This window comes from Phocoena phocoena, chromosome 1 (assembly GCF_963924675.1).
Source record: "Phocoena phocoena chromosome 1, mPhoPho1.1, whole genome shotgun sequence".
Lineage (NCBI taxonomy): Eukaryota > Metazoa > Chordata > Mammalia > Artiodactyla > Phocoenidae > Phocoena > Phocoena phocoena.
In genome coordinates, this window is record NC_089219.1 from 75,736,589 (window position 1) to 75,756,404 (window position 19,816).

Sequence of the window (19,816 nt, forward strand, 5' to 3'; positions counted from 1 at the left end):
TACAATATATCCTTGTAGCTTATTTATTTTATACATGGCAGCTTGTACCTTTTAATCCCCTAAACCTATCTTGCCTCTCCCCACTTCTCCCTCCCCACTGGTAACCCCTAGTTTGCTCTTTATATCTGTGAGTCTGCTTCTTTTTTGTTGTATTCTATTCACTATTTTGTTTCATTTTTAGATTCCACATATAAGTGATGTCATACAGCATTTGTCTTTCTCTGTCTGATTTATTTCACTTAGCACAATAATCTCCACATACTACATATATACACAGATACACTATATATATATACACACACACATGCTACATCTTCTTTATCAGTTCATCTGTTGATGGACACTTAGGTTGCTTTCATTATCTTGGTAATTGTAAACATTGCTGCAATGGACATTGGGGTGCACATATCTTTTCTGATTAGAGTTTCTATTTTTTTTCTGGATATATACCCAGGAATGGAATTGCTGGCTCATATGGTAGTGCTATTTCTAGTTTTTTGAGAAACCTCCATACTGTTTGCACAGTGGCTGCACCAATTTACATTCCCACCAACAGTGCACAAGGTTCCCTTTTCTCCACATCCTCACCAACATTTGTAATTTGTGGTCTTTTTGATGATAGCCATTCTGACAGGTGTGAGGTGATATCTCATTGTGGTTTTGATTTGCATTTCCCTGATGATTAGTGATGTTGAGCAACATTTCATGTGCCTGTTGGCCATCTGTATGTCTTCTTTGGAAAAATGTCTATTTAGGTCTTCTGCTCATTTTTTAATTGGGTTGTTTGTTTTTTTGCTGTTGAGTTGTAATGAAATGCTTATATATTTTGGATATTAGCCCCTTATTGGTTATATTATTTGAAAGTATTTTCTTTATTCAGAAGGTGTCTTTTCATTTTGTTGATCGTTTCTGATAAAGAATTTTATATATTCTTATTAGATGAGTTTGCCTCTATATGAGTTGGCTTGATTTTATGAGAAAAACTCTAGAATCTTTCCTGTTTCTAAAACAAAGTATACCTTTCAACCATCTCCAAAGAGTCAGATCAAAATATCAGGAGCGACTATATATTTTGATTCTTCTGTTTTAGGATTCTTTTATCCTATATTATATCATGTGAAGTATGGAAAATTTAACCAATTATATTTATTTCTGTGAACTAGGCATTTTTGTTTTACCCATTTAATTTACATATAGACTTTAAGACTGTTTTAATCAAACATGAACAGAGACAGTTATTCAGATAATCAAAGACAAAATAGCTACTTTAAAAATATCATGGTTACAGCTAGTCTTTACAATGTTTATTAGAAGACTATAGACTGATAATCTTTAAAGAACAGTGGCTCTAATAACTGGTTAGATGAGTTTTGAAATCATTTGGTAACTGTGTGTAAACTACTATAGGAAAGGATACAGATCAGATTTTTAAAAATCCGTTAGAAATAAATCTGAATTTGATGTATAAAGAAGTATCTGCCCTAAATGTCTAGAGTATGTGATTTTTTGATAATCTCTGTAAAAAAGTTGTTATCATGCATTTAATGCCACAAATTAGATTTGGAAAGTTACTGTTTTAAACTTCTATACTATGCTAAGGATCTTGACCTGAATATAAACAGTTTTTATATTTAGATAATAAAATTGATTATATATTTAGATTATAAAATTGCAGATTACTGCAAATAGTGCTCTTGTATAAAACCATGTTATAAAAGTAACTAAATAAAACTCCTTGAAAAGATGTAATTGGTGTTGTGAATCTATTGTAGTAACTGTGTTTTATCTTAAAACATCAAAATAATTTTAGGAAAAACCTACTGGTTCACCTCGAGGCCCAGGTGGTCCTAGGACTGTGTTATCTTCTCCTGGATAACCCTATGATGAAGATGATTTATAAACAAAACTAAATTAATAAAATAAACTTTGAAATACGAAGCCTATTATTTCCTAATATGTTATAAAATATGCAATCTGGTTTTATCTTTTTTAAATGAAAAACTTTTATCTACAAAACTTAGCACATGATAATTTATACATGGTTGTAATTCATACATGGTTCTCTTTGGAAGTGTCATTCTGCTTTAATTACATAAAAAGCACTTTACTAATTTTCTCAAAGTGTCTGTTTTCCAATGATACTACAAACCAAGAAGAGTACTGCTGCAGTTATTCTTAATTCATAAAAAATTTTACTATAAATGTATATAGTTAGTCATTTAATCTATAGTCTCACAATCGCTTTCAGCAATTAATATTAGTTTTACAAACTTTTACAGATTGCTAAGTACTATAACATATATCATTTCACCTCAATCTTGAAACAACCTATCAAAGACTTTTTAATAATTTGTTTAAGTTTTTGCCCCTTGATATTTATTTTTCTTCCAGAATTTATAATACTTCCCAAGTTTAAAGTGCTTTTTTTATTCTTTGAAAATGTTTCCATACATACTTTCAGAAAGAACACATGAATTCAGTATTTAATTTTATGATAAATAAGTCAATATATTCATACACACCTTTTCTCCTTTAGGTCCTGGCAACCCAGAAAGTCCTGGTTGACCTTCATGGCCCTACCAGAAGGACAAGTAAGTAGACAGTCTCCATATCATTTGTATGTGCTCTACCTAATACCATTATGGCCACACTATTAGATATTGCACTATTCTGAAAGAAGAACAGGATTCACTCTACAGGGGCATGAGACCCAAATATGTTAGAAAGGTTTATCAGGAAATTTCATCGAGTTTGTATATTTGGGATGACATCTTCATGGAATGTTTTTATAAAAATATACACTTCTTATTTCCAATTAGAAATGCTTACCCTATATCCTGGAATTCCTGGTTCTCCAGAAGGTCCCATCAATCCTAACTGTCCCTAAAAACAAAGTAAACGTTAGAAAGAAAACAGACAATTGTTTAAATCATTAACCTTGTATTCCTATTATTTAAAATTTAGATTTTTAAGGTATGATATTTCACCTAGTCTGAAATGGGAAAACAAAACATAATTCTCCAACTTTCATCTTATTTTACTTCTGAACCACGTAAGTTCCACAAAAATATGTTTCTTTGGTTTACTTCTGGTATGAACATCCTTAATCATATTAAGATAAATACTTTCAGTTGCCAGAATGCTGTAGGCTTCCAGCAAATTCTTGGAAATATAGTTTGTATCTGTCAAAGTTTGTGGTAAACATGCATCGCTAAATACTAGAGTGAATTCTGATAGTTTTTAGTATTGTTATGATAGGATCAAGAACACTACTCACTGCTAGTTTCAGATGCTCTGATGAACACAGTTTCAGCTCTGGTCAAAGTTGTTAAAATAGAATTGGTTGACAACTTATGTATAATACTTAACCTATTAATTACTCTTATTATCAATATCACACAGATGAGGAAACATGTAAGTTAAAGGCAAATCTGTAAATGTTCCTAAACTACTGAAAAGATAACTCAGACAACTGAAAAAAGCAAAAATAACACTCTTAAAAATGTCCTATCTTTAATATTATCAAAGTTTCCCTATCAACTCTCCTATTTGAGTCCCAAAATAAATAGGAGATAAGGAAGTTAAGGCACAGAATAAGTATGTGACTAGCCAAATACTACACTAACCAGAAGTTCTAATCAATGTAATAAGTAAGGATAATAAATATGAGATGATACCATTATTTACCTAAAGAACCCTGAGAATCATCAAAATTCATTCAAATGAATATAAAGTTTTTTTAAAAAGGTATTTTACACAGCATAATTAGAAGATGTAATAGAAAAAGGATTACCTTAAAAACAACAAAATCTATAAGAAGCTAACAATGAACCTAATAAGATAGATGTTAAGAACAGAGATAAAGGAAATAACAAAACTTTATTGAAGGATATACAAGGTATAAGTAAATAAAAAGACATATGGTGTTTCTACAGTGAATGATTCAATATTAAAGGAACTTGCTAAGTTGATTCTGAAGTTCACATGAAAGAGGAAAAAGATCATAGTAAGAGCCAAACTTTTCAGAAATATAAATCATGAAGTATTTGCCCTAATAGATCTCAAATGATACTGTAATGATACAGTTATTTAAATGGTGTGGTACTGACCTAGGAACACACTAAAAAATCGAGAAAAGAAGTGAAAACAGACCATTATTTAAGAGTAGCTTACAGTAAGGGTAGCATTTCAGAAAAGTGGGAAATAGATTGTTTATAAAATAGTATTGGGGCTTCCCTGGTGGCACAGTGGTTAAGAATCCACCTGCCAATGCAGGGGACATGGGTTCCAGCCCTGGTCCGGGAAGATCCCACAGGCTGTGGAACAACTAAGCCTGTGTGCCACAACTACTGAAGCCCACACACCTAGAGCCCGTGCTCTGCAGCAAGAGAAGCCACCACAATGAGAAGTCCACGCACCACAACAAAGAGTAGCCTCTGCTCACTGCAACTAGAAAAAGCTGCGCACAGCAACGAAGGCCCAAAGCAGCCATAAATAAATAGATAAATAAATAAATTTAAATAAATAAATAGCATTGCGACAACTGGCTAAGAATTTGGGAAAAAGAAAAATTAGTCCTTTACAACTTATATCATAGCAAACAAAACAAAACAAAAACTCTGTATGCTTTAAAAGGGTTAAGGGTAAAAATAAAGCTATAAAAATATTAGAAGAAGGATATGGGAGAATATTTTTATGCACTTTATGTAGGGAAGTCATTTCTAATGAACAAATAAAACCTAGAATGTAAACAAAAAGACTGACAAATTTGACTGTAATAATTAAAACCTCTGTCCAGTGAAAGATACTATAAACAATATTAAAAGATAAATGACAGAAAGGGAAATATATTTGTAATATATTAGCAACACTTTAACAAAAGTATATTATCTAAATTATGTAAGGTATTATTGAAATTAAGAAAAAGACAACAACCTAATAGAAAAACATGTAAAGTGCATATGAACAGGTAATTTCTAGAGAAAAAAATACAAATTACTTAGTTGCAATCAGGAAAATTGTAAGAAAGAAAATGAGATACACTTTTTCATTTATCAGATTGGCAAACATCAAAAGGATTAATATGAAGTATTCCTGGTGGTGGGCATGTAAATTTGGTGAAACCTCTTGGGAAGGTAGTTTGGAAACGTGTCAAAATTTAAAAAGTGACTATTCTTTTTAGAGAAAATCCAAAGTAGGAGCCTACTTTGAAGACAGTACTCTTTGGATCAATTCATTCTCAAGTTTATTAAAAGTTAATTACATTATCTCAACATAATAAAGCCCACATATTACAAGCCCACAGCTAACATCATACTCAATGGTGAAAAGCTGAAAGTATTTCCTCCAAGATCAGGAACAAGACAAGGATGCCCACTCTCACCACTTTTATTATAAATCTAACTAATGAGGTAAAAGACCTGTACTCAGAAAACTATAAGACACTGAAGAAAAGAAACTGAAAACAACACAAACAGATGGGAAGATATACTGTGTTCATGGACTGGAAGAATTAATATTGTTAAAATGATCATACTACCCAAGGCAGTCTACAGATTTGATGCAATATCTATCAAAATACCAGTGGCATTCTTCACAGAACTAGAACACATAATTTAAAAATTTGTATGGAAACACAAAAGACCCCAAATAGCCAAAACTGATTTTTTTCAATCAGTTTCAAGATTGCTTGAGAAAGAAAAACAAGGCTAGAGGTATCACACTCCCTGATTTCAAACAATACTATACAAAGCTACAGTAATCAAAACAGTATGGTACAGGCACAAAAACAGACACATAGATCAATGGAACAAAATAGAGAGTCCAGAAATGAACCCATACTTCTATGGGCAATCAATCTATGACCAAGGCCTCAAGAATACACAATGGGAAAAGACAGCCTCTTCAATAAATGGTGCTGAGAAAACTGGACAGCTACATACAAAAGAATCAAACTGGACTACTCTCACACCATACATTCATTAAAGACCTGAAGACCTGAAATGTAAATGTAAACGTAAGACCTGAAGCCATAGACTTCTAGAAGAAAACATATGCAGTGTGTTCTTTAACACTGGTCTTAGTAATATTTTTTTGGATATGTATCCTCAGGCAAAATAAACAAAAGCAAAAATAAACAAATAGACAATATCAAACAAAAAAGCTTTTGTGCAGCCAAGGAAACTATCAATAAAACAAAAAGGCCACCTACTGAATGGGAGAAGTAGCAAACAATAAATCTGATAGGGGGTTAATATCCAAAATATACAAAGAACTCATACAACTCAACATCAAAAAAAACAACCCAATTTAAAAATGGGCAGAGGATCTAAACAGACATTTTTCCAAAGAAGACATACAGATAGCCTACAGACACATGAAAAGATGCTCAACATCACTAGTCATCAGGGAAATGCAAATCAAAATCAAAATCACAATGACATATCACCTCACACCTGTCAGAATGGCTATTATCAAAAAGACAACAAATAACACGTGTTGGTGAGGATGTGGAGAAAAGGGAACCCTTGTGCACTGTTGGTAGGAATATAAATTGGTGCAGCCACTATGGAAAACAGTATGGAGGCTCCTCAAAAAATTAAAATTAAAAATAGAACTACCATATAATCCAGCAATTCTACTCCCAAGTATTTATCCAAAGAAAATGAAAACACTAATTAGAAAATATGTAAGCACCTCTATGTTCATTGCAGCATTGTTTACAATAGCCAAGATATGGAAGCAACCTAAGTGCCCATCAATAGATGAATGGATAAAGAAGATATGGTAAAAATATACTATGGCATATTACTCAGCCATAAAAAGAATGAAATCGTGATATTTGTGACAACATGGATGGACCTAGAGGTAATTATGCTAAGTGAAATAAATCAAACAAATACAGTGTGATATAACTTATATGTAGAATCTAAAAAACAAAACAAATGACAAACAGAAAACAAAAACAGAGTTATAGATACAGAGAACAAGTAGGTGGTTGCCAGAAGGCAGGGTGATGGCAGGAGGAAAGACATAGGTAAGGGAGACTATTTTCCAGTTGCAAGATAAATGAGTCACAGTTATGAAATGTACAGTGTGGAGAATACAGTCAATAAATATGTGATATTTTTGTATGTGCAATATTGTAACTAGACATAACTAGACTTATTGTGGTGACTGTTTTGAAATGTATAGAAATATTGAACACTATGTTGTGTAAAAGGAACTACTCTAGTGTTGTAAGTCAATTATACTTCAAAAAAAAACCCAACTCATAGAAAAAGAGATCAGATTTGTGGTTAACAGAGCTGGAGGGTAGGGGATGGGAAACGGGATGAAGACAGTCAAAAGGGACAAACTTCTAGTTCTAAGATAAATAAGTACTTAGGATATATGTACAACATGATAAACATAATTATCACTACTACATGTTATATACGAAACTTAAGAGAGTAAATCCCAAGAGTTCTCATCACAAAGAAAAATATGTATTTTTTCTATTTAATTTTATATCTGTATGAGATGATGGATATTCACTAAACGTATTGTGATAATCATTTCATGATGTATGTAAATCAAAGCATTATGCCGTACACTTAAACTTATACATGCTATATGTCAATTATATCTCAATAAAACTGGAAAAATATTTAAAAATCAATCACATTATATAATGTTTCTGAATGCATAAGCCAAAGATAGGAAAATATTAGTAATTAAAATAAAAGAAAGTAAGAATGACCTGGAATAGTAAGATGGCAGTAAGGAATGGAACACTTAAAATGAGCCTGAGGGAAATGTTCCTCAGACAACAGATGGATTATGCAATGCTCTCCAGAAGGCCTTGGTGAAAAGTCACTTGTGACATTCAAATGGAGATAGTGAATACATTCGCATTTTGTAAATAAGTTTACGAAATAGTCAAAAGACTAAATTGGATAATCTCTTAAATATTTTGCAACTCTTCTGCTGTGATTTTCTGAACAGGTCCAAATATATTAGCAATATAATTTTGCTATTACAGGTTCAAAAGCATCATGCTACCTTGTTCCCAACATCATGTAAAATTCATACAAAAGATTAAAAATTAGTAGATGTTTTGGAGACTTATCACAGCTGGTTAGAAAAATAATCTCCAGATAAGCATGTGGAGTCCAAGCATATAAAGAAAACCCATTTTCAAGTAATTTTCAAAGCAATTTGTCAACCATGGCAGCATAATTTTATACAGATATTAAATCCTGATTTCAAGTACAAGGCATATATACTTTCCTACTTAGGAGTTATAATCTGATTTTTTAAAACCTTATTTCATATTTTATTTCCATTTTGAGATTCTTTTCCCCCTCTCCTCTTTCATGTCCAGAAACCACTAAGCCATTTAGGTACTGTGGAATGCTTACAATTCTCCACATCCCATGGAGGTAGATTATTTTCAATGGAACTATTGCTTTCTCTGTAAAATTAATCAAGGGACAGAGCCTTTAGGACATGGATACATTTCTTTTCCATCCACAGTGAACTCAGTTCTGGAGACAAATCAAATACTGACCACAGCACCTCTAGTTCCTCTGGCACCTTTAGGACCACTTTCCCCAATTTGTCCAGGAGCACCTCTGCTTCCAATTTCTCCTGTGGGCCCCATTTGTCCTTTATCACCCTGTGGATGCCATTAGTAAGAGAGAAAAGTAAGAAAAAAACAAACTTATACTCAGATTAATTAACTATATCATATACCTGAATGGCTCCAGAGGATATTCTGTAAGCAAAATTCTATAAATAGTAACTTTGCTTTAACTTAATAGTACTACAGACCACCACTGACAATAATAACATACCATCGCTACCTAGCTTACCTTAAAGATATAATTAAAAGTAATTTTGGAAAAAAGAATATTAAAAATTTTGGCCAAACAAGCAGGGAAGATATGGTGCTCATGTTGAGTTACAAATAAACCAACTTTATTATTTTGACATTTGTTATGCATTTATGTACGAATGCATGCATGCATGTATTTATTCCTGACATGAGAAAACACAGGTCCTATGAGAAACCTGTTTCTACAGAGAATTTCAATGCCCCAAAGATCTGTCTAATGCAAAAAGGCTCTAGTGTGCAGTTCTGTATACTCAGTATCATCACTTACTTGGTTGGAGTTTGTGTTTAAAAATCTGTAACGTTTTTGTATGATTTTACATCCTTCTGAAAACTAGTTACCTTCTGTTTTCCAACAGGCTAACTAATCATTCTCTAATACCAAAGTACAGCAGCTTTTAAACATTAAAATTCATTTTCTGCATGTTGGAACCAACCTGTTCTATAATTGATAATCAAGTAGATACAAAGAAAAATTAAACAGTGACCACAGTCAGGAAATTTTTGGTTATTCATAATAATTCACAGGCTCTCCCAAAGACACAGGCTGTTGTAAGGACCTGCACTGTCCTACTTGTAAAATCATTTAGACATAATATTATGTTTGATGAAAAGACACTTCAATATTGGGCTTATTTTCATGGGTAAGAATGGCAACTAAAATTTACCTCATTCACTTTTATCTTTTATTATCTTATACTGCCCCCAAATTAGGAAAAAGATGGACAAGGTGCATGTTCACAGAAATGACAGATCCGATTTTGGGAACTAGAATATGGTGTAATTTGTAGTTAATTATAGTAAACATATTCAAAACTGTTGTAGTACAACGTGAAAATCATTTTTATGTCTCACCAATACTTGAACAAATTATTGACTCTATCCAAGGATGAATTATTCATTATATTGTACTAAATTCTACAAAGGCATCACGTTTTCTTAGTAAGATATAAAGGAAGCAAATAAAACATATTGCTTTGTGTTTCTTAGTTAATGTATAGGAAAGATAAAATCAATCATTAACCTTTTCAATTTGGAAAAGTACAATTAAAACAAACCCAAAAACAATTCTAATATTTCTCTCCCCTAAATATTTTACTAATGTTGTTACTAAATAGCACAAATGGTCTATAGTATTTTTCTTTTCTCTCTTTTCCTGTCCATGGTCTACTAAGGTAAACAGGAGAAGAAAACGCAAAGATCTTTTCAGAAACTACAAAGTAGAAAATTTGACTTCAGATAATAAGTAATAAGGTAATAAGTACTCCTAAGTGGAATTAAATATTAATTTATACAAATGTGCCTTTTAAGCCAAATTTATCGTTCTTTATTGTTTTATCTCCAGTGCAAATAAAAACACCACAGTATGCTATGGAGCTCTGGGCACGTCAGAAGAAAGAAAACCAGCATAAAAAGACGTAAAAAAAAATTACCTTCTTCCCTGGACGACCTCTTTGTCCTGGCAGTCCCACTGTTCCTTCAGGTCCCTGAATATCGAGTATGAAAAAGGAAATACATTGTTAAAGATAGGACTAGAAAGAATGTTTAAATACTTATATCACATAATCACTGAATTGAACACTAAGTAAAAACAAGGGTTACTTCTTAACAATATTATGTTTGTATAATTATTTTAAAAGAGGTCATGATGATTTAGAAGCCCAGCTGTTACTAGTGAGTAAAGTTCACATAAACAAACTGGCCAAGATAGACCAAATTAAACTGTTCTTAACTACAGAGAGAAAACGACTTGGTTTTAGTACACCCATTGAATTAACGATAATGTAATTAAAGTTAACCCAAATGCATCCATTTCAGCAGTTCTATGAGCTAGTATGGGTTCAACATCTTGTTGAATGTATAATACTATAACATATATCTAACATACTGTCAAGGAGAATCTTAAAATCTCAATGAAGTGTAAGATTAAGCAAATATTATTTGATCTGTGGAAAAGAAAAGGAGAGAGGGGAAATACATGGAGAGAAAAGAGACAGTCATATCAAACTGTTTAAAACAATATTTTCACTTCAATCTGTATTTTATTTAAACAAAAGTAGACTAAAAGTTTTCAATAAACACTTTATTAAAGTAAGAAGTGGCTAAAATATTTTAAATGTCATGTGAATTTGCAGGTCAACAATGGTTAGGCTTAAATGAGATCCATAGTAAGCCAGACTGCAAGTTCTAAAATAGCTAACAATTAATCATAGCATTCCTTGCATTAGTTGGAAATGAAAATGGAAATTTCAAATTTGCGTCCCAAAGCTTGGCAAACTGCAAAAATGATGCAGACAAGAAATAAATTGTGGTTTACCACTGTGCTGCAGAGGCTCTTGATAAATATTTGTTGAACGAATAAACAGATACCTAAGGAAATGAGTCATGCCCTGTGCTCCTGAGCAAATGTTCTTCTAGCTTCAGAAAGTCCGCTGAATTTAGAGGCCAAAGTGGTTAAGTTCTACTACTGTAGTTCTAGCTGCATCCAGAGGTTGAAATGATAGTTGCACTAACATGAGACTTCTTTGTGGTTAACGTGGACTTTTTAAGAGAGGCTGATTAACATTCATAGAGGTTAACGATATGAGCATTTAGGTCAGACAGCTGTACTTTCATGTTCTGGCTCTGTCACCTAACGGCTATATGACCATAAGTAGACTATTTGACTTCTAAAGTCCTCAGTTTCCTGTTATATAGCAGGGATATATTAATACTTCTTCAAAGGGTTACTAAGATTGAATGAGATAATGCATTCAAAGCTTAGAAAGGAATAGACATACTGAAGAGCTCAATAAATGTCAGTTCTCACTAATTTCTGTTGTCTTTTTAAAGTGCATTATGTAATATTTAAATATATATATATATAGAAGATATTAAAAGGTATAATGAGCACCCATGTACCTACCACCCACTTTAAGGAACAGAAGCTACACACACAAACACACACATACATACAACTGAAGTCCCATATATACACTTATGTTACCAGACACATCACCTTCCCCCCTCACTCAGGTGCAACAATTGTCCTCAATTTGTTTATCATTCACATGCATTTCTTTATACTTTCACTCCATTTGTATATATCCCCACATATTATATGGTTATTTTGCATCTTTTCAAACTTTCAATAAGCTGTGTCACACTTTATATATTCTTTTGAAATTTTTTGAACACAACATTTTGTTTTTGAAATTATTCAGTGTCTCTACTTTACTTACACTTTGTTTTCACTCCTACAGGATTACATTTTGTTATCAAACCACAACTTATTCAACCATTTTCCTAGTGAAGAATTTTTGGTAGTTTTTTTGTTTTTTCTGTTACAGATAATGCTGCAATAAACACTCTTGTACATATCACTATGTGCCCACCTCAAGAGTTTTCTGGGCGAGGGTATATACCCTGGAGTTGAATTGCTGGCTTGTAGGATATATGCACCTTTCAGTACACAAGATTTTGCCAACTTGTTCTCCAGAGTGCTTTTGCCAATTTATATTCCCAATAATATATATTCCCAGTATATATATATATATATATATATATATATATATATATATATATATTCCCAGTAATAGTTCCAATTACTCCAAATCTTCCATAATGCTTGGTACTATCAGACTTAAAATTTGTCTGTCTCAAGGGAGCAAAATGATGTATTATTTGGGATTTCAATTCACATGTCCCTGATTATTAAGGAGGAATGAATATCTATTCATACAGTAATTCAACATCTATATGTGAATCTCTAGTTCCCATCTTCTGTCCAGTATTCTACTGGGCTGTCCTTAATGTCCTGATACTTGTATTTCATTCATTCTGTATATCACAAATCTCTTTTCCCAGCCTGGAGCTTATTTTCTCACTTAATTTGTCCACTATAATTTTTCACTAACACAAATTTGAAGTTTTAATGTAGTCAAATTCATCAATATTTTCTTCTTGTTTTATTTTTTTAGTGTTTAAGAGATCCTTACTGCTTCCCCTTCCTCCATGAGGTCATAAAATATTCTCCAATTTAAAATTTTGATTTTTATAATTAGGTCTTTAATCTAATTGGGATTTCATTCTTTTGTGTGTTTGTACTTTGATGTGAAGGAGAGATTTGTTTTTTTCCATTTGGATAACCAATTGTACCAGTACCATTTACTGAATATTTCATCCTTTCCTTATAAATCTGCAATGCATAATCAATTTATTAAACTTTAAGTTTCAAAATATACTTAGATCTGAGTCTACATTCTATTTCCATTGGTCTATTTGTCTATCTGTGAATGAATGACACTGACTAAATGACTAGCTTCAATAATAAGTTACGATATAAGGTAGGGCAAGTTCTCCCTTTCAAATACTACTCCCCACCAACATCAACAGCCTGTTCTTGAAAACTGTCTTGATATTGGACCTTTGATCTTCCACACACATTTTAAAACCACTTTTCATCAATCCAGTTATATAAAAAAATCCTGTAGAGATTGTGACTGAAACTGTACTGAATATATAAGGAGGGTTAAATTTTTTTGGTATTGAGTTTTCCTATCCATGAAATATCTCTCCATTTATTTAGATCTTTGTTAATAAACTACTACACACTTTTTTTTCAATAAAATTTTGCAAATCTTTTGTTAGATTTATTCCTAGGTACTTAATTTTTGCTGATTGTATTAGATTTTATTTTTAAATGTATTTTTTAAAGTTTTCTGTTTCTTGCTGGTAGAAAAGAATGGAAGCTTTTTTTAGTATATTAATTTTATATATAGCATCTTGCTAAACTCTCATGAATTCTAATAATCTGTCTGTAGATTACTTCTCTCATTTTACTGTACTGGCTGGGACTCTGAGTAAATGGGGAATAGAAATGGTAAATAGTAGTGACCTTTGCTCATTTCTTTTAAGTTTCACCATTAAGTATCATAGTCAACGTATGGAAGTTAAATTTTACTAAATGCTTTTTTTTTTTTTTTTTTCGGTACCTGGGCCTCTCGCTGTTGTGGCCTCTCCCATTGTGGACCACAGGCTCTGGACGCTCAAGCTCAGTGGCCATGGCTCATGGGCCCAGCTGCTCCGCGGCATGTGGGATCTTCCTGGACTGGGGCACGAACCCGTGTCCCCTGCATTGGCAGGCGGACTCTCAACCACTGCGCCACGAGGGAAGCCCACTAAATTCTCTTTGTTTCATCTATTGAGATGATAGTTTTTCTTCAATTTGTAAATATGCAACTTAATTTTATAATTAAAAAAATATGTTAGACCTTTGTTGCAATACTAACAGGGAATTCATAAATCCCTTTATCCTGTCAGTACTCCAAAATGGTACTGAATTCAAATACTCAGGTATCAGCTGAAAACCATGGCATGGCAATGCTACCTGCCAACCAACAATTTAGTTTAGGCATCACTGTAAGTTATATATTTAAATATCATATATTTAATATTTAAACATTATATATTTAAATATTAAGAAAAATTTGTGGATAATGCAAAAATAACAGCTCTGACATAAGTGACAAGCATAAGTAAGTTTCACAAATGTGTATAATTGAGACATTTGTTATTATTCTGAAAGATGACTTACACATTCATCTCTATCTTCAAACCTCCATTCCCTCCTCATTTTCAAGTTAATAACCTTGCTTCATATCTGAGAGATAGTAGCAATTAAACAAGAGCCATCTCCTCTTCCCAACACCCAACTTTCCAATACACCTACTTATGCACCCACATATTCTGCTTCTTTTCTCTTACAAAAGAAGTGTCTCTGTTTCCTGCCTGAGGCCAGCTACTCACTTACACGTATAAGAAGCCTATGTCCTCTCACCTATTCAAGGCTCTCTCTTCTGAAAACATCCCCCTTTCACTTGCACTATCAATTTTTCTCTCTTGACTGGATCATTTCCAATAGTATTCAAATATGCTAAATATTACTCATTAAAAAAAATCCTTCCTTGATCTCATGTTCTTCCCTTCCTTCCTACCTTCCTTTTGTCTTTTCCATTCTCTCATTCGATTTCTCATGTACTTTTCTAGCAACATTTTCTGCTCCCCCTTCACAGAAAAACTTTTGAAAGACTTGTTTATGCTCATTGTCACTATTTCCTTACTCTCATTCTCTCTTCATTTGGGCTTTTGTTCTTACCACACCTCTGAAATTGCTCTTTTTCAGGTCACCAACTGACTTCCATATAGCCATCTCCAATGGCTGGTTATCCAACTCATTTTATCAGAAACTTCTTTTTCATTCTTGAAACTTTTTTAAACCTTTGTTTTTATGGCAGCACACTTCCCCGATTTTCCACTTACTTATATCTCCTTATATGCTGGCTCCTTCTCTGCCCAGCCATTTAATGTTGGAGTGCCCTCTTCTCTTTTTAGGTGATCTCATCCCGTCCCTGTGGCTTTAAAGACCATCTACATTCTTATGTTTCCTAAAATTATATCACCTGTCCTGACTGCACCACTGACTTTCTGATCTACCTTCAACATCTCTTCTTGAATTTCTAATGGGCATCTTAAACTTTGTGTGTCCCAAACTGAACTCTTGGAATTCCCTCCTTGAACCCCTAAACTGCTTCTCAGTTTTCGCCATCTCCTTTGTTAATAGGGCAATATTTTGAAAATTATTTAAAAACTTTTCTATTTTGCCTTTTTGATTACATGGACTTCATCCTATTTAGCCCAAGGGATTCATATGTACAGGGGTTGAATATATTAAGAGATGATATTTCTATTTTCTTTGTTTCTGACTTTAACATTTCACAAGCTGAGCCTGGGGCACCCAGCACACAAGGCTGTCTTAAACTGTAGAGAAGACACACTTTCCATTTATCACAGTAGAACTCTAAGGCTTTTACTAGATGGTAGAAGGATGAGGATATGACATAGGGGAAGTAAAGAGAAAGCTTAAGACTTTTTCTTTGCCCCCAGGAGAATCTGGGAAGGCAAAGAGGGAGACAGAGAGACACTGGTGTTCAGATTTCCCTCATTCTGAGTTTTGGCAGAAAGAGACCCTTGTTCCCTACTACTCATTCAGGATTCAGAAAAGGTACCTTTTCTCTAGCTATCACATGGTTTATGGCTATATCAATTTGGTTGCTCAGCAAAGTCAAAATGAGGAAGACCATATTGTTATATTTTCCTGAGCTACTCCTTGATTCCTATATGATGTAGAAGGGAACTAAGAAACACCTGGGGAGCTTGCATGTGTGTATTGGTGGCCATTACTCTAGGAAGATTTGGCTCTGTAGTAAGGGCTGAAGAGCAGACTGCTTGGGCTAGAGCTGAATGAAAATCACAGACAGACCTCAGAGGGATCTAATGATTAGTAGAGGCTGACAGGCTATTTAAGCAAGGGAACACCCCCCAAAAAGAAATGAAAATTACCAGCTTAGAGACATCATCATCAAAGGCCACGAGGGTGGGCAGTAAGCAAACTGACAAAGGACATTATCACGTCCCAATCAGTATGAATAATACCTGCCTCTAGATCTAAGGCCTTCTCATCTTTGTCACCACAGCAAACACAGACTCAATATTAGAAAGGAGTAAAAGAGGGAGGTGGAAGATGGGTACATCTGAGAGACTAAGCATCATAAGAGTCTGAGCACTACCTAAAGAGACGACTAAATTACAGGAACAGATTAAGCTTTCAACTGAATTGGATATAAAAATTTTCTCTCTGTCTCCCCCAATTCCCCAACCACTCCTCACTAATCAGTAAGTTAGGGCTTGTGAGGAAAACCATATGAACCTGAAATAAAGAAATTACATATTTGCAAATGTGTAAGTACCAACTTGTAACCCTATTACACACTTAATGGTATGATCAACCACTCCGTTGCTCTGCCTAAAAACCAGGATTTATTCTTTATTATATTGTCCCTCTTTCTCAACATCTAAACCATGAGCAAGTCCAGTCAACTCTATCTCCAAGATGTCTTGAATCTGATCATTATTTACTCTCTCTATTGCTCCCCTGCGTTCCAGACCACCCTATCATTTTTTCATCTACACGACTGCCACAGACTTCTAAGTGGTTTGGTCCACTTTTACCCTTACATTCCATTTCTTCGAAATAACACAAATGATCACCAACAATGTTAATCAAGCATCTCTCCCTGTGTAAAACCTTCCATATGGCTGTCCATTGCAAGTAGAGTAATCTTCAAACCTCTTATCATGGTCTATAATCCCCTACATGATCTGCCTCCCTCCTATTTCTCTGACATTGTGTTTCCCAGTTATTTACTATACTCTAGCTACTTGACCACCACCACCCCCTTTTTATAAACAGAGCATTTAATAAATGCCCTTTCTACCTTGCAGCATTTGCATTAGGTGTTTCCTCTGGCTAGAAAGCTTTTTTTCAGATATTCACATGACTGGCTTCTTATCCTTAGGCATCTGGCTCAATGTAACCTCATGTAATCCTTCTGTGGCCATCCCAATTAAAGTAGTCCCTTTATCAGGACATTCTCTATCCCATTACTATGTTTTATTTTCTTCATAGCACTTATCACTATCAGAAATTATTACTCTTGTTCACACTACCTTTCCACACTACATGTTGCATGACAGCAGAGACCTTGTCTGTTTAGTTCATTGTTGTAACATTAGTGCCCAGAACTGTGTCCAGCATATAATTGATGCTTAATAAATATTTAATAAATGAATGATAGAATGCATGCCCAAAGTAGAAAATATTTAGCCTTAATCAGACAGTAGCTAGTCTGCTAGGTATTTATTTGTAAATAAATAACACCTTAAAGAACATTTACTATCTGTTGGAAGTAAAACCAAAGTTCGTGAATAAAAGGCAAAGGGTAGTGGCAGATTTTTATACTACCTTTTAGCTTCTAGGAAATAGAACATATGGATCTACTAGGAACCTTTTGCACAGTAAACTTTCATACATATTTGAAGAGCTCATTATATGTGAGAAAAGGGGTTACCTGTGCTCTAAGCTGCATTTTCTTCTGTCATTATAATAGGAAAGATCTCCCCTGGTTCTTCTGTTCACTTTTTTCCTCTTTAAAGATAGTTTGTTTTTCTTTTGGGGAGTGGTGGTGGTAAACCTCCATTGATATTAGGCTGGTTTATTTTCATGCTTGTTCTGAAATGTGTAAGTAATATTTTGCTCCAAAATGTTGGGTTTTAAAAGTTTAACAAGACGCACTGCAACCCATTTGTATAATCAGAGGCTTGCAGAAGAGACTGGAAAAGAAAGCAGCAGTTTCTACAATGTGCATGTTTTAATAGATTTCTTCAATGATTAAAGAAGTAAGAATGCTTTTAAATAAATGTCATGTTGACAGATAATAGTTGGCTTGATGTTCAGCCTACTTATAACACAGAGGAAGCATTTGGGATTCCCTACTGATTATTTTAAACTTTGTTGAGAGTAGCTGTATTGTCTCAGAAGTAACACATCACATATATTTTTTAAACAATTTTATTGAGATATAATTCACATACCATATTATAAATCCATTTAAAGTGTACAGGTTATGGTTTTTAGTATATTCACATTGTTGTGCAACCATCACCACAATCAATTTTAGAATCAACTTCCATCATCCCAAAAAGAAACCCTGTACCCACTAGCAGTCACTACCAGTTTCCTCCCAACGTCCCCAGCCCTAGGCAACCACTAATTCACTACCTGTCTCTAGAGATTTGCCTGTTTGGGACATTTCATATAATATGTGGTCTCTCATGACTGGCTGCTAGGCATAATGTTTTCAAGGTTCATCAATGTTGTGGCATGGATCAGTATATTACTTCTTTTTTTTCCAAATAATATTCCATTGTGTGAACATACTACATTAACTAATAGACATTTGTTAATTGATGACCATTTGTGTTGTTTCTACTTTTTGGCTATCATAAATAATGCTGCTATGAACATTCATGTAAATGTTTTTGTTTGAATCCTGTTTTCAATTCTCTTGGGTATATACCAAGAATTGATGGGTCAAATGGTAACTCTGTTTTTAACATTTTGAGAGACTGCCAAACTGATTTACAAAGTGGCTGCACAATTTTACACCCCACCAATGATGTATAAGGATTCCAATTTCTTTACATTCTCATCAACACTTGTTATTTTCTGTTTTCTTTTCCTTATTATAACCACCCTAGTGGATGTGAAGCAGTATCTCATTGTAGCTTTATTTGCATTTTCCTAACAGCTAATGATGTTGAGCATCTTTTCATGTGCTTATTTGCCAACTGTATATTTTCTTTGGAGAAATATCTGTTTAAAGACTGCTCATTTTTCAATTGGGTTGTCTTTTTATTATTGAGTTGTAAGAGTTCTTTATATATTTTGGATACCAGTACCTTATCATATACAATTTGCAAATAATATTTCCTCCCATTCTATGGGAGTCTTTTCACTTTCTTGATGGTGCTCTTTGATGCATAAAACTTTTAATTTTAATGGAGTACAATTTATCTATTTTTCCTTTTGTTACTTTTAATTCTGGTGTTATCTAAGAAGGCTTTGCATAACCCAGGGTCATGAAGGTTTACTCCTATGGTGTCTTCCAAGACATTTATAGTTTTAGCTCTTACATTTAGGTCTATGACACAGTTTGAGTTAATTTCTGTGTATAATATAAGGGAGGATCCAACTTAATTATTTTGTGTGCGGATATCCAGTAGTTCGAGCATCATTTGTTGAAAAGACCATTCTTTCCCTCATTTAATTGTCTTGGTACATCACATGCTTTGGTAATTCAAATTTATTTTATCTATTTCTTTTTCTTGGAATTTATTTTATCCCTTGCGATAGCCAATAACACTAGACATTGTTAAACAAAGTCTGGAAGTTATAGAGAGTGCTCCCATCAGAGACAATGTTTTTCTTCTGCTTGAAACCTTTCAGTGGCTTCTTACTACACTTTAAATAAAACCCAAATTTTTACCATGGTTTAAAAGGTC

General features: G+C 33.5%; 1 protein-coding gene across 1 annotated transcript in view; it reads right to left on the reverse strand.

The window, feature by feature from the left end:
• COL24A1 (collagen type XXIV alpha 1 chain) overlaps positions 1–19,816 on the reverse strand; it is a 368,100-nt gene that overhangs the window by 79,253 nt on the left and 269,031 nt on the right. Inside the window, exons 37-41 of the mRNA XM_065887776.1 lie at positions 10,309–10,362; positions 8,552–8,659; positions 2,830–2,883; positions 2,523–2,576; positions 1,822–1,878 (exon numbers count right to left, since the gene is read on the reverse strand). Coding sequence (XP_065743848.1) covers positions 1,822–1,878; positions 2,523–2,576; positions 2,830–2,883; positions 8,552–8,659; positions 10,309–10,362 — 327 coding nt within the window. The remainder of the gene's footprint in view (positions 1–1,821; positions 1,879–2,522; positions 2,577–2,829; positions 2,884–8,551; positions 8,660–10,308; positions 10,363–19,816) is intronic.